Source organism: Pelobates fuscus, chromosome 7 (assembly GCF_036172605.1).
Source record: "Pelobates fuscus isolate aPelFus1 chromosome 7, aPelFus1.pri, whole genome shotgun sequence".
Lineage (NCBI taxonomy): Eukaryota > Metazoa > Chordata > Amphibia > Anura > Pelobatidae > Pelobates > Pelobates fuscus.
Window position 1 is genome coordinate 78643871 of NC_086323.1, and position 17194 is coordinate 78661064.

General features: G+C 38.1%; 1 protein-coding gene across 2 annotated transcripts in view; it reads left to right on the top strand.

Moving 5' to 3' along the window:
* The window catches only part of NR5A2 (nuclear receptor subfamily 5 group A member 2), a 97885-nt gene that overhangs the window by 56330 nt on the left and 24361 nt on the right, over nucleotides 1-17194 (top strand). For both annotated transcript variants that reach the window (XM_063426127.1, XM_063426129.1), the window contains exon 5: nucleotides 16923-17042. In XM_063426127.1, coding sequence (XP_063282197.1) covers nucleotides 16923-17042 — 120 coding nt within the window. The remainder of the gene's footprint in view (nucleotides 1-16922; nucleotides 17043-17194) is intronic.

Here is a 17194-nt window from a genome sequence, read left to right on the forward strand (position 1 = left end):
CAGTTTCTAATGAACTGCAAAGTTTTACATTGGAGGGTTTAAAGTAAAGGACCACACTGAATCCAGACCACTTAATTTAGATGTAGTGGCCTGGGTGACATTAGTGGTCTTTAACTACATTTAGATGACGTGGCCTGGGTGACGTTAGTGGTCTTTAACTACATTTAGATGACGTGGCCTGGGTGACGTTAGTGGTCTTTAACTACATTTAGATGACGTGGCCTGGGTGACGTTAGTGGTCTTTAACTACATTTAGATGACGTGGCCTGGGTGACGTTAGTGGTCTTTAACTACATTTAGATTATGTGGCCTGGGTGACGTTAGTGGTCTTTAACTACATTTAGATTATGTGGCCTGGGTGACGTTAGTGGTCTTTAACTACATTTAGATGTAGTGGCCTGGGTGACGTTAGTGGTCTTTAACTACATTTAGATGACGTGGCCTGGGTGACGTTAGTGGTCTTTAACTACATTTAGATGACGTGGCCTGGGTGACGTTAGTGGTCTTTAACTACATTTAGATTATGTGGTCTGGGTGACGTTAGTGGTCTTTAACTACATTTAGATGTAGTGGCCTGGGTGACGTTAGTGGTCTTTAACTACATTTAGATGACGTGGCCTGGGTGACGTTAGTGGTCTTTAACTACATTTAGATGACGTGGCCTGGGTGACGTTAGTGGTCTTTAACTACAAAACCAACAGGGTTATACATAAAAGTGAGAATTCAAAGTGAATTTTAAATGTAAGGTATAAATAGTCAAACTGCTTTGGTCTTGAATTTGAAATTCACTTTAGTAAATAAATCTGTAAGTGTGTATTTTAGGCTTTTATTTCTACCATTAAATAATGTAGCCTAATCACAAGAGAAATTTCAATTGTCTTCTCTCCCATTTCTTTCACTTTTAGTGGAACAAACCTAGCCATTGTTATCCTGAATTATAGCGCTTGCAATATTATAAAGGGGGGAGTTAAAAAATATGTGAGACAAATACAAAATGTTACATAAGATGATGAGGATCCTGCTCGAAAGAGCCTTTAAAATATTACGCCTGATCATTTCATTGGATTATTGTTTTATACTGTAAATTCTCCCCCAGTTACCCTGGAATGTGTCTCCTACCATCTCTGCTAGGAGGCTATTCAAAAAAACTAAATTAAGTGTCCATCTGGAAGATGGCAGTTTTGTATATGACTTGCTGATCTTGGATGCTGTCTTCCCCCATTAGCTGTTATCCTTCTGCCTAGCCACAGCTCCAGTAGCTTAAACCTGTCAAAAGCCTCCCCGCATCATTGACTTTGAATTATCTCAGAGCCCTCCCCGTGTTCTGCATCTACTGCTGTCCTCAATATATGAACTGCAAGTAAGAGAACAAGACAAGGGTCGTCCTCTGAAGGACTAGGGGGATACCAGGTGAAGCGTTAATGGACCCGGAGCGTAACCACTCTCTTGATATATGGCGCCCCATCCCAAAGCCAGCATTGCTTTTCAAAGATATATTATTTCATTTGAGCAGAGCCGTCCGAAACTAGCTGCGCTTTTGTCCTGATAGATGATCCTGTATCCACAATCTGTTCTGCAGTGTGAGTTTTTCTCTGCTGCCCTTTCCTGCAACTCATAAAAATTGTGCTGAGCTCTCTAAGTTTTCTATGGTTTCCCTTTAACCCTTCGGGTCACAGGTGCAGAAAAAAAGCAGAACTGAATTAACACTAAAACACACATCCAGATGCCTGCCCACACAGTGATTAAGTGAGCCCTACAGATTAAGTACTTTTACCGACATCCAGCAAACAAGATTTTGGTAAATAAAATCTGAAACCGCAAAAAAACAGCTGATCTGGAAAAATTCTTGAACTTGGGTTTAGTCACAGCTAGGCTATTTTAGCATCATTTTACAATTCAGATTTAGTTTTCAAAAATTCCAAGTGAGCCCCCCCCCCCCCCCCATTTATTGTTATATGTTGGTCAAATAAGCTTGCATTCACTTTTCTTCTGAGTTTGTCATTTCTGATGTTGTCACATAACACCATATTTTCTTGGACTCATGACTTCATACTGACGGACAGCACATGAAAAGTCTTGCCCTATTTGTAACATTTGTGTGCTGCTGGAGGGAAATCAATTAACTAATCAAGGCCGTTCCCCTGAGTTTGTATATTGATTAATGAAGTGTTTTCCTACCGGTATCGTATGAATTCTGTATATTAGAGGGCAGCACTTTTCCACGTTCTGCTTGTCGACACATAGAATTCACATTTTCTGTGAAAACAATATTGCATCTAAAAGCTTTGATTAAATACAGGCGACCCAATTAAGGATATCTTTAAACGGAATCTGTCAGGAGAAATTTGACAGTCTTTTTTTATTGGACAGCTACAAAACAGCTAGCAAAGGAGTAGATCAGTAAATCAGTCAATAAATCAATAAATTAATCACTGAGATCTCAAAGGAACAGATGTGATTACATAACTCACGTTGGGGTGTTCGTGTATTCCATGTACAACTGGGCAGTACTTTCAAGCCTTCCCCAGGCTCTACAGCAGCTGCAGTAAAACACGAGACCAGGAAGAACCATAACCAATCACATTGCTCTCCTTATATTCAATGGGAGCTGAACATGTCCCATACATTTATAGGACATATAGTTCACCACAACATTTATCACCTTACTGACAACTCCATTGTCAGTTTTTGTGAGTGGAGCTATCAGACATGGCTTCTGCCCTTGACCATACAAATTCATAGGCAGGAAGCAAGAAGACAGATTCCTCCTGTAGTATCTGTCACTGAATGGGTGGGTTTATAAGCTGCATCTATTTCGTAGATAAGTACAATTAAAGTACATCTGTAGCGCAAGGTAAAGACATGGACCTCCTCGTGCATCAGTTGTTTCGGTGCTTGGAGTGTCCCTTTAACCCCTTAAGGACACATGACATGTGTGACATGTCATGATTCCCTTTTATTCCAGAAGTTTGGTCCTTGAGGGGTTAAGTGCCATTTCCAGTTACAGTAATTTCTACGCATTTCTACTGTTCTTTGCCATTGTCTTAACGTTGATGTTGCACAAAGAATATGGGCATCATTTAACTGTACGTGTCCAGGAATTTATAGAGTGTGCGCCAACGTTACCTGGTATGTCCCACTCTCAGATTAACACACTTACCTTGAGAAAAGTCATTCAGGTTGTTCTCAGATGTAGTTTGCACTAAAAATAAAAGAGAAGTGCATCATTTTATAGAAGTGTTAACAACTTTGACAACTTTGGTCTTGCGGTCTGGTATATCTTTGTTTATAGCATTAAACCTAGTTACCAGTCTAACCTTTATTAGGAATCTTTCCTAAATGCCTGACTATGTTTATAGATACAAAGTCCAACAGGCACATTTTGTGTTAACTCTTGGATCGTACTGTGGATATGTGAAAACTTTCTCTCAAATAGCTTAAATTTACTTGCAGGCAACTATAGTGTTAAAACCATAGGTTAAAGTACAAGAAAGTTGATGATCCAGTTATAGAAGTATAAACGCAAAATATACTTTTGTTTCGACATATAAGTGTTTAAGGATCTCTAGATAAAAGGTTGATCCAAAACATGAACGATGAAAGAAGTACCGTCTCATAAGGGCTTTACCAGAGATGTGCATACATCTATCCAAACTGATTTCATAGTCTTAATTGCCAAATGAAAATCCTAATTTTAATCCTGGCATTCACATGAAACACATTTTAAAAACTGCATTAAACTCATTACAGCCCGAAAGTCACTGTGCTTGCAGCACGCTGGTTGAAATGCATTGTATTAGATTATACTATAGTGGTAAATGTGCAAGAAAAACCTTATTGGTCTTCGAAACCACAACACAAAATGCACAATAAAAAAAGCTTATATATATGTGTAAATTAGTCACATAAAACACACACACAACATCAAAAGGATATAAAGGCAAAACGAGTTAAGGCAGCAAAAGTTTTAAACTTTTCATAAAAACTGATGACTGGATTCTTGTAGCAGAGTAAAGGTTTCCCCCGCTTAAAAGGATACTATAGGTATCAAAACAACTTTAGGTTATTAGGAGCAGTTTTGGTGTATAGATTATGCCCCTGCAGTCTCACAGATTACTTCTTTTCTGGTTCTGCCCATTCAGCTCTAGCCACACCTTCACAGGTTTTAACTTACTGTAGAAGTTTTTATCTCCTACTCAGTAAATTTAACTTCAATTATACACAGGAGGCTCCTGCATGGCTAGAAGGTCATTAAAGGAACAAAAGAAAAGAAAATCTAAATTTAATAGAATTTTCAATGAAGGAAGTTTAAACATTAGATAACTCTTTACAGGAAGACTATGCAAGTCACATGAAACGAGGTGTGACCAGGACTGCATGAACAAAGTGATTTAACTCCTGAATAGCAGTAAATTTAGCAGTGAGACTGCAGGGGCATTCAAGATAATCCAGTTTAGGATCTTTAGGAAAAGTTCTTTTTTTGACTATGTTGAGATTTCTTTGAAACACCAAGGCAACAAAAGATAAAATAGAACAATGTAAAGATTACCTTGGCTCACCTGATTGGCAATCTTTGGCAAAAGGCAGACTGATAGGAGTAAGCATTATCTTGTAGGAAGCACAGTAAATTAATTTGTGCAAGATTAGCTGTGGAAGGTCTTGTGGGATCCTCCTTAGACTTCATTTTGTATAATTGCCCATGTGTGAGAGTACAGTAGTGATGATGGCTCGCAGGCGATGAAGTCACTTAGAGCCAAAGAAGTATGACATCATCAAAGAGGGACAGAAAAAAGCAACTCTATCACTTGGTAACTCCCTCTAGCGCCTGCTCTCCCTCCCCCCACTGTCCCTCTCCCACCCCCGAGCTCCCAACCATCTTTTTTCGTCCCAGGACCATTGCAACTCACAGGTTTTATTGATGTGCTGGTCTAAGATGGAAAATGGAAATGCTATCCTCTGCCCTTCACTGGGTGTACATGTGAAATGATGCGCATGCCCAGTACATCACATACAGTTTGGCACAGACATTTGTTCGTCACGCGAGAGCAAGCACTGACGATTAGTAACGCGATGTTGGAGGAAAGTAAGTATTCACCAAGATGGCCAATGACAAAGTTGTGGAGCTTGACTAACGTTTTACCCTTTGTCAACCTGTGCGTTATACAAAAAAGTAGTCCCACTGTTGCTATATGTTTATTCAGTCATCAGTTTCTTATTTCATATTAGGTGCCCCAACACTGTTTATATAATTTTGTTCAAGAGAAATAGGACTTTCATTTCACATCACATGAAACATAATATGAATAAAATCCCCAAAAATGCAAGAAATTAAGAAATGTTATTTTTTAACTGTGTGGCATTCTAACTGTGAGTGTCATAATACTGTTAGCTTTTACTGCAATAAAATACACATATTTGTATGCGATGATGTTCACAACTGCACGTTTTATTGCCTTTGGAAAGTAACAGAGTCAAATATAGGGCTTGCAAATTAAATTCTCTGGTATTTATATATATGTTACTTTATATAAAATGGACACTATAGGCACCCAGATCACATCATCTCATTGAAGTGGTCTGGGTGCAATGTCCCTGTCATTTTAGCTGTTCAGCTGCAAACATTGCAGGCTTAAGCGTGCCACTAGTGGCTGTCTAGCACATAGCCACTAGAGGCGCTTCCTGACCTTGCACAGAGTGAAATGGCATTGACGTGCTCATGCTTTGCATGAGAACATCCAGTGTCTTCAAAATTCTTATAGAAAAGCATCAATTCAGTGCTTTTCTATGGTAAATGTCTAATGCACTAGGTTCCCCGGATCGGGTAACATGGTAGGAGGACGTGGAGCCCAAGGGCTTGTAACCAGGTTAATTTATAAAAGTGTTAATTTCTATTAAAATCTACACCTTTTGCAAAATGAAAAAATTAGGACACACTCTTCACACTAAAAGATTTTCACCAAGCTAAAGTGATTTAGGGATCTGGTGTGTTGCTTTAAGGTCATTTTATCTCCCTAATTGCCTCACCCTCAGAGATCTAAATACAATACAAATGGAAAAATGGACATGATACTTGGGGGATCTTTAAAAAAAAAAATGTCAATGCCACTGTAACACTCACCCATGCAGCATTATGCTGTAGGTCCATTATGCCTAATGATGGCACACCATATGTCAGGCTCACTGTGCATCATGGGAATTGTACCTCACAGATATCTGGTTTGCCATGATTTGCCCTCATTGCTAAGGGTGGCTGTAACAGAGCTCGAACTCCAACTATAGTGCTTTGCTAGCTTTATGTCTGGTAAAGCAGTATGGGAACTGTAGTTTTGTACTTGTTGTGGATCTACCTTTGGTCACCCCAACATTTAAGGGATACTCTGTGCAACTTAACCACCGCAGCGCACTGTAGTTGTTATAGTGTCAGGAGTACCCTGCTGCAATTGGCCAGTAAACCATTTCCAGGAGTTTGACACTTAACAGTCTCCCTTGGATGCCCATGCAGCTTCCGTTATGAGATGATATTCTATAGAAGAAATTCATACTTGTATATTATCAGATCATCTCATACCAAGTTTAGACAAAATGATATGGCTGAGTGTAAGCTGATGGCCAGATAACTTGGTATGAGTTGGTATGATAATGTGGAAGCATGAATTTCTGCTTTAGCATAGCAGCTTTGATCAGAAGGAGTGTGCGCGCCCACCATAAAAATATATGTGTCAAACTATTTGTAAACAGCCTGACAGTCTACTGTTGAATGATGCCTGGGGACTCCTGACAACAAAACCACTACAACATGCTGTAGTGGTTTTGATCCTTTGAATATCTCTTTAGCATTATATCACAAGGATATTGAACACTTGTGTCTGCAGCTGCAGTCCGTTTAACCTCTTCAGGACTTGTGACATGTCCGGAGTATCAAAACCACAAGATTTTCTGAACCGTAATCCTAGGGTTATTTTAGCTGCAGCTTTTTATCTAAAAAGTAGAGTGAGTAGCAGATTAATGGCAATTAAATAATACAAACATTTGCCAGCTGAATGCTGCTTAATTGCGGTTTATTTGTAATAGTAAGGAAAATATTTGACGATCCACATGTAGTGCTGTCAGTGACATGCTACAATACCGTTCCCTATTGTGCTTAGATATTTAGATCCACGGTGTGCAAATTATTATGTTTTTTCAGCCAACCTTCTAGATCCCCGGAGATGCCTCCAAAGCATTGTAAACTATTAATGTCAGATGGAGAAGAGCTGGTGGACTAGGATATGGGGCATGCGGTGTACGCCCCACCTGAAACCTCATTGAGTTAATATTAATAATTCTGTTCTCACAGCACTCGCTTGATGTAATTAGCTTTGTAAAAACACTCATTAGTGTCTCTTCGACTGCTCCAAATAAGATCCCTTAATTAAATTCAGAGTAAGCGGGGGTCAAGACAATGTCACTGTAAGGCAGCAGGGGATTCCACCATTGCTTGGTTTCCGAACTCTGTATGTCATAATATATGCAGTAGATGGGCTGGTGACTTGTATCAGTATGCGTTGGTAAAGGATATTTATTTCGTCAGTGCTATTAAAAATCAATGAAGTACACTTACCAGTTTAAATTAAAGGAACTGCATGATAAGAATTTTTGTTTCTTAGCAATGAAAATCCATTCGAATCTTATATGACCATTATTTTAAAACATGAAATATTGGGTTTAACCCCTTAAGGACAGATGACATGTGAGACATGTCATGATTCCCTTTTATTCCAGAAGTTTGGTCCTTAAGGGGTTAATTAGTAACATCTGATAACTGGGGTTTACTCACTAAAGAGAAAAAAGATGAAGATTACAAGGGAGAAGACATTTTTAGAGGTATAATAGAAATCCCCAATCTCGGCTGTATACATGAGTCACTACCTGATTAATTGACCTCTGTGTAAAACCTCTTCTAAGACAGTCAAAAGGTATAAAACAGAAAAAAAAACACTTCTACAACACTACTTCTAATTCTTTGATGCCGACTGACTGTCAGGTGTTCATATACTGGGCATTTTATGTGAACATACATATTTTTACTTAATATTAGTTTTTTTTGGCATATCTTGACACCGGCGTATACCAAATAATCAAATCATGTGTATTGATTGACTACTGACACAAAGGCAAATTTATTATTGTGCTTCAGCTTAATAGGACATGACAATCCTGGGATTTCAGGTTTATAAATTAACCTCTTAATGGCAGACAAGGAACAGAACTTTCTCTTACTCTCTTGTCCTGAAGAGGTTAAATTGCAACATCTACATGTTATTTTTCATTATAATTACTTATTTTATTACCATTTTTAAATGGTGAGAAATATGTCAAAGGCCAAAATGTGTGATATGAAGTTTTATAAGTTAAGTAAAAGGAAACTCTGTCCAAAGTGCATATTTGTATGCAAATGATTGATATAAATTAGTATAAATATTTCTTAAGCCATATATACTTACACCAGTTGCAGGACTGGCCTCTGATGTGATGAAGATTAATCCTCTATTTGCCCTTCACTTACTTACTTGTTAGTGTTGAGCATTGTCCAGTCCCATGTTTCTCATAGAAAAGCATTAAAATCACAGCTGCGCCCCTCATGGTGCTCAGGAAGACAGCCACTAAAACTGCAATGGTTTACCTTGCAGGGTTAGAACTACTAGGCCCTACATCCAGACCACTTCATCTCAGTGGTCTCAGTGAATTTTGTGTTTTTTTGTGATTTGACCATTAAAATAACTTGTCATATTGAGCTATTGTGAACTAAATTGTTTAAATTGTTTATTAGTCTCAGCCAACCAGATGAGATTGGCTGGAGTATAATTTTTCATAAGCCGTGCATGCATATTTAAACTCCCACAGCCTCACCCAGAATAACACCGAGAGTGATAGGTGCTTTAGTCCAGCAGGGGCAACTTCTTGCTCTCAATTTGATGGAAAATAAATTCCTAACAGAGTGGCTTGTGTTTTTGTCTCCTCTGACCTCTGCACCTCTGTTTTTTTCTTTATCAAGGAAGGGATTAACAAAAGTTGCCCAGAACGGATATTGCTATCCAACAAGATGGTGTTTCAGGTAGTTGATTGACAGTCCAAGGAGGTGGCCCTACATATATATGCTCCATAACCACTTGATTAAGATAAAGTGATTATGGTGCTTAGAGTGACCCCATCAGTCAGCCTGATTCTTTTTAAATATTAATGCGTGATGTTTTAAGTTCATCAATAGGTAGGAAATCGAGGAGTATAGTATTACAATAATTTTGTCTGTTTTGACTAATGCAAAACCCATTACAGTAATGAATTAAGGCAGCTAAGTAAAGGACAGGCTGCTCATAATAGAACAATTATTCTGGGACAGGAATTCCTATTGTCAGGAAGAAATTACAGACCATTTTGTGACACTGCACGCTATTCTTTGTTATTGCTTTAAAGACGTAGAATATATATCAAGAATGTTCTGTTTTGTTCTTCCGTATATATTTACGCATACACTGTACATTACTGGTATATTGTCTTTTTACATCCCCATGAGACTGTCTGTAGCATTGTGATGCTTGCATACGTGATGGAGAATTTTGGGAAAATATCTGCATATGTCTCTTTTGTATTATCTGCCTTAGTACTAGAGATTCCAAAGCCCAAACTTCAATCTCCAGCACCCTGTATACTCTGTGGGGTAAAGCAAGAACATAGCAGATAAGGAAAGATTTCAAGTCAAAACCCTGTTAACATGCATGCATGCATTACTTATATAGGCTACACTATGTTAGCAGGTAAGTGCAGGGAATACCATACATATGGATGCATTATGATAGGAGATCCCCGACCCTAAGGTCTGGGTGTCATTTGCTGTTCATAATTGATGCACACACAAATATAAACATGGTGAATCTCTAAACGGTGAATTGTCAGGGGTTCACCAGTGAATTGCAAATTTGAGTTCAAAATAAACAAACTGATAGAATTCTCCAAATTAGCTTTGTTTGTAGCTTAATTCATGGTTTTATGAATAAACTCCAGACTGTTATAGTTTTTACCTGCTCCCAAGGTGTCAAGGTAGGATCACAACCTTCTGAAGTGACAGACACCAAAACGTACGAGACTGAAGGACCTGTGAGCAGCTGTTTAAAGGGAAATTCTACTTCCCAAGATTTTTACTACTATGATTACTAATACTCTGTATTTAACAAATATTTATTTGTAAGCTGTGAAAAATACCTTTAAATGTAGAAATCCACACCTCTTTATCATACAGCTGGGCGCCTCCATTTTAGTTTCCTGTTATTCACTGTTATAAGCTCCGCCTTTGCACTTGGCAATCAGCATAGAGAAAGTAAACAGAGGAGAGGAGAAATTAAACAATGTTTCTATTTCACCTGCTAATTTTGCAATTCTTGCCTTGACTGTGCCTGTGTTGTCATATTGTAAATCCTTAATATGAATATAAAAGAAAATGTATCATCACATGAAAAAAGATTAACACACGTTCAATGTTTAATTCAGTAACTTTCATTCCAGAGAAGTGATGGTTTCCCCTTTTAAAGGGAACCCATGGTCCCGGAAGTATTTGATCGGTTCCCTTTTATCCACCCTCTTTGCTCCTCTTGTGGTGATGTCAGCATCCAAGACAGACATTGCAGGGTTAAAATGACAGGACCACGGCACCCAGATCACTTTATTGAGATGAAGAGGTCTGGGTGACTATAGTGTTCCTTTAAAACAAATATATACTTGTAGCACTTACTTTTAGAACCTCATAGCATTAATAACGAACAGATCTAGAAATTAAAATAATTGCCATAAATCAAAGACTCCCCCCCAAAGGTAAGATGTGGTACTGCAGAAAAGCAAAACCACTTGGCCCAATACTAAAATTATACAGAAATCATGGAGTTATTTGTCCCGTTCTTATTCTGTGTCTAGGATTAAGTCTCTGTTGTGTTTTACAAGCAATCAGCTGTTAAAGTACCTGCTTTGTTGCCGCTTTATAAATAATAGTAATAATGATAAAGATGCCTTGTTTAGAGTTCTAAGGTCTGCCATAATAGTGTTTAGCCCCTAAATGGATCTGGTATTAAAAATAGGTATTTTTTAAATTCCTTGTTGCTTTTAAGCTGTCATTTTCAGAGACGTGCATTAAGGAATATCGGACTGTGCACTTCAATTTTTATTTTACTTCCAGACAACCCTAAACTGCTGTTTATATAGATGATAGGTACCTAATATTTGTCTGAATAATTGATTGGATGATGAGACGCTCATAATTAGTTCCTAGCAAAGCTGTGGAAACCGCAGCCTGTCAGTCTCCGAGCTGTTTTAATTTATTAGTAATATATATAAGGGAAACATATCTTGAGGTTAACGGAAAAGCTTCCCTAATTTATTCCAGGGGGATAATTAAGGATTACAGTGGTGTGAACAAGAAAAATGTTGACTTCTCAAAGCATCTAATTTCTCATATATTTTACCCCAGGATTTATATCTGATGAAGCCAGCCTTAATTCATCTGAATTAACCAATTTTTTCTTACAAATTACCTTTTTTTTTATTTAATAATTAGCTTCAACATTCCTCCTAACAATTGAAATGGTCAAACAAACGATTTTTTTTCCAGATGTCATGTCACATTTCAGAAACCTTTGAAACGATTTCATGACATATAAATATAGCATTTATTTAATTCAGTCAGAGCAAAGCATGCAAATCTTATTAAACAAATACATTTATATCCATCCCCCACCCGCGAGCACAAAACGGGTTAAAACTCTCTTTTTTCCTCCCGCTCAACCTAATTACAGCGTCAGGGTCACTCCATGCTGTACTCCTTTAGCGTCGTCACGATGATGGAGGACCTAATGCGCATGTGCAGAGTGTCTTGCGCGAGCATTAGACCTTCTTTCTTAGAAAGTTTTGAATCAATGGTTTTCTATGAGGATTTTGAAGACACTGGACGTCGTCAGGCAAAGTGTCTTCCCACTCTGTGAGAAGCCAGGAAGCTCCTCTAGTGGCTGTCTGGGAGACAGGCAGAAGAGGTGGATTTAACACTGCAATGTAAACATTGCAGTTTCTCTGAAGTTGCAATGTTTAGTTTTTTCGTAAATATTTTTTATTCACAGAATTTTCTTAAAGTACAGTTACATCAATAAGCAAACTATTCTGTATTGACATATACAAGGTTGGTCTTGTAGAATTCTTTTTTCTCATATGATCACAACTGAGACTCGCAGGTCTTCTATAGAACATTACGTCAACAAGTAACATCAGTTAAAAAATTAAACTGCATTGTTTTAAACTGAGTTAAAGACCCAGGGGCACTGCGCACAGACCAATGAGATGACGAAGCCTGGGTACCCATAGTGTCCCTTTAAGCTGGGTGTGCATTGTTGGGCTGATAGTCCATAGGTGCTAAAGACATTGTAAAATACATTGTGTTTTATATTAACCTTCACTGTAACACTCAATGTTTACTGCGGTAAGTTAAAGAGAATTGTGACCCAATTATTTGCAGTCACTTCACAAAAGCCTTCCCCCTCCCAACTCAACATTGTTTCCAGGGGGGAATAACACAGCGGAAGTAAGTGAAAAACTTAACCCCACTGTACTTTTTTGTAGCTTCGACTTAGTTGTCCTGTAAAGCCACAAGTGCTCGCTCGGGCATCCAACAAATAAATGCTCTATGTGCACATGCACCATGCATATGTAAGTGCAAGATTTTACAAACTAAGACAATAAATTATTGGCAAGCAAATTAAAATAAACTGCTAAAAACTGTAATTAGGTTGCACAAAGATTTAGGAAATGTCCATTTTTTAAGGTACATCTAGACAAACATATGTGCAGAGCGTAAGGCACCACAGCCAAGTAGAAAAAATGAACAAAACAATATTTCATATATAAAGACAGATTTATAGATTGAGAAATAGTCAACTGGATTATGTTTAACCCCTTGAGAAGGACATTGCTTATTCACTAGCTTTTCAGAGTTTCAATGCACTGGAACATAATTAATTAGTAATATCAGATCACCATATTCTGTTTAGTTGTGTTGTTTTTTCATCTTGCAGATACGGAATATAAGCAATTCTTTAAGATTCAAACAATATTTAGAATTGCTGGTCATAATTTTTTTCCAGCAATTAAAATGTGCCCTGTAGTCATGCCTAAGGAGGTTTAATAGAAGTCAAAAATCCATACATGTCATAATTTAAAAAGTTATAATTTGAAGTCCTATGAATGAGGTCGTCAGGGAGGATGAAAGTTCAGAGGTCAAAGCGATGAAAACCTTTTTTCCCGTTCTAGTATGGGGCTCAGATCAATTTCCTTGCTTTAGGTTATTGATCTCACTTCCATCGGTATATCTCGTCCTAGATTGATTAACCTGCTTGTGATATTGGGTGGATGAATTTCTGACCCTGAACATCATAAAGGAGAGACTGGGTGACAGGGTGTCCTGATCTATTGTGATACTGATATTGGCGGTTATTGTGACTCGGTTCGCTGGGCATGAAATAAGAAGCAGGGAGTTATAGCAAATATCCTATGGGTCAGAACACGGCCAGCACATAGGTGACACTTGCAAGTGACAATCCCTCTTAGCATTCTGAAAGATCAATAGTATAAACAAAGTTGCAGTGTCATTTCCTTTCTTAATTGGATATAATGGGGATTAATACGCTTTCTTAGCTACTTCAGTTTCTTTTGGAAAGTAAAGGTTCCTGGTTAATGGTGATGTGTTTTAACATATTGGACTGCTGGAATCTGCAGTTTCCAACTAGTGATGACACGACTGCTGCTTGATATGGTGAAACTGGAAGGATGTTGCATCGTAGTCTCTCTTTATGTATGTTACAAATGGCCTCTGGCCCTCTGCTCTTTAATGGAGCTTAACTTTATCTTTATTTATTTATGTATTTATTTTAAACAAGGCAATGCCATCTGGGCTCCTTACTTCTACACTGAATTTTCTCTATAACTTTTTTTTTAATTATCAAGGGATCACACTCTCTGTCACTTAGAAGAACAGTGAAGTAACACAGGACGTTGCCTCTGATATATGTGAGTCGAAATTATGATTGGATTCACAACCAAGGGATCTTGCATTCTGACTCCCATAACACTCCCATACTTCCTCGGGCAAGACTAGCTAATCATGCCAGTGTCCTGGAAGTCAATTTGACCAGAGTGGCTGACTATATAAGAGCAAGGTGGTAGAACCAGTTGCTATTAAATACTTGAAAATTATGTATTTAAGTAAAAATGAGGCGTTGATTCATGCATTCACAAATTATTTTTTTTGTATTACATTTCTTTCAATACATAGGTTAAAATGCTTCTACGTGCAGTTATGATATATTGCTGATCAGCTAGCTCATTTAGTGGTGGATTCTTTAAATCAAGCTGAAAATCAGAACTCATAGATCTACAACAATAAGAGGTATGCAGACTGGCAGTAAATTCCACTGGATGTGTAGTTTTTGTGAGTAGTCAGGAACCGAAAATCTTGTATGAATGATCATCTTTATACAAATGTGCACACCTGTGCGTACATTGAATGTATCAGCACTTCAGACATGTTTACAGGCACATTTTACTATCTTTTTCCTTCAGTTTGTCTTTGGAAACATAGATGATGTTAGGGACAGCAAATGTGTCATGATGAAAATTCCTTCTCCTCTGATCTCATAGCACAGGAAGGAAACCTTGTAATATACAGGAAGAATCTGCTCTGTCCCTGCAACACCACTCTATACCACTTTGGCATCCTCACTGCATAACACTATACGTGTATACATTATGTATATACACAAGGAAGTTAAATCGCACCTACTCTCCATACCAAGTGTCAGGTGGTGGTCTGCAGAAAAATAAACTTGTCTATGGCCACCTATTAACCCTTGTTTGGTTAACTAAGGTCCCATCTTCTCCTACACTATATGTAGGATGTGTAGAATATATATGAGATGAAGGGCCATGTGGCCCCTCCTGACTACACAAGGCTGTGGAATTAGGGTTATTAAAGTTGTGTGAGGGCCCTACCCTAGACCCTATAATGCAGGTATTGGAGCAGTCTACTATCATTGTATTCACTCACCCCAAGTCCAGAAAATTAGTGTGTTATTATGTTTAGTATATGACCCCCTTTTCTCCATTATTCCATTCACCATGGCCTGGGCTGTTTGAAAGGAGAGGTCAAATACTAGACCAGGATGTTCCCAGTTAACTCTTATGGGGCATATAATAGCGCTCTGCTTAAAGCACTTTCGGTCTTGTTACTTCCTGGTTTGCATACACTCAAGAGGCAGCAATTGCCCAGAGCACCTGCCTGGAAAAGACTTTTCATTGAGCTGCAATAGGAAGTATGTGATTGGACAGTCTGGGTTGTATTAGAAGGGGGGAGGGGGGGGGGGGGGGGCTTGTAAAGGCCACAGTCTATTGGCTATTGTATCTCTTCCCCTCACTCACGCCAAACACAGCTGGTGGGGTATGACAAGTCAGAAAAAAGCCATTACTCCCTATTAACCATGAGAAATCATGTGTACCCCATACTCAAACCCCTTTCAAGGGAGTAGACATTTGTTTAATAAATACAGATTTCTTTGAACCCTGCAAAACAAGTGTGAATGTTCCAAGATTCCTTACTACTCAGGAGGCTACCTGCACCTCAGTCACCGCATGGAGCTCAATGAAAAACTCCAGCATTGCTGGTTTTACAAGTAAATAAAGTCTGATCAGTGACACATCTACTTCTAGAGTAGTACTTAAAATAATATCATGTTGGTTGTTTTCTAGACTCCATACCAGTCCAGATTTTCTCATTATCCCTATTAGAATATAATTGAGATTTCCCGAAATACTGAGCCTTTGTAACACTGAATCATGTGTAACTCTGAACTATCTGGCTAAAACCATGATTAATGCGTTGCATTTGATGAGAGCAAAAAAGGGGATTTTTTTTTTACACTACATTTTTCTCATATGTTTACCAAAGTTTTGCTCTTTCGAAAAAACAGGACATCTGTAATCATTAACAATTTGCCCCTGGGAACACTCACCTCTCTAACAATACGACTCCTGTCTGACTCTCATTCTTGCACACAACATCAATACGGAGAATTCTCACGTCTTTGCGGCTCAAGATAATTCTGCCTCCGTCCTATAATTAATGAGATATATATTTTCTGGGACTGTGGGGAGAGCAGCTTATTTTCCCAGAGGACAGTACAGCTGCTTTAACAGTCCTGTACTTAACCATTTTCCTGCCAATTTGCCAAGACTGGAAACCACAAAACCTAGCCTTTCGCAATTATTAATGTAGCTATCAATCACTTTCTCGTCATGTTTGCCATTTCAAGTGGTTCTCATTATTTGATCTCTATATTTATTAAATATGTTTTAATTCTATTAGTACATTTTTAGAATCGTTACGTGGAAGGTGTCCATTCCAAATACATTTCCAATTTGTGCAATGTATTTAATTATACACCTGCTAAGAATGAAATGTGTGCAGCCACTTGTTTGTTTTTTCTTTTGTTTTTATTTCTAAATTAATGGGTAATGTGAATTAATTAAATAAATTCCAGGCTTTCTGTCCTTTGAGACAACATATACTTTACGCTTTTTAAATGTAAACATATATTGCACCATCTACTTATATATATATAAGCATATTAATTGCTGACGTCACAGATTCCAATGGATTAAGTTACTGAATAAATAAAAATGTCTGGTAATTGGTACATACACACCAGATTCTCTCATATAGGTACTACAGCGAATTGTGCCACAGAAGTGATACATATAGCCCTATTTAATATAACCAGGCCTGTGGCAGTCACAATATTCCTTTGAACCAGGGCTGTTAAATTCAAACTTCATTGAGAATTTGTATGTTCAATATGCAGGTGGACGACCAGATGAAGCTTCTCCAGAATTGTTGGAGTGAATTGTTAATCTTAGACCATATATTCCGGCAAGTTCTACATGGGAAGGAAGGTTCCATTCTTCTGGTGACTGGCCAGCAAGTGAGTACTAAATTATGTGTATTATTTAACTATTGAGAATGAAAGGGACATCCTTTGAAAATCCACTGCCCTTTAACCCCCAGACCCTGTAATATAACTTCCTATGTACTGTTGGATTATATTTAAACCAGTGGTGGGCAATTTTCAGCCCT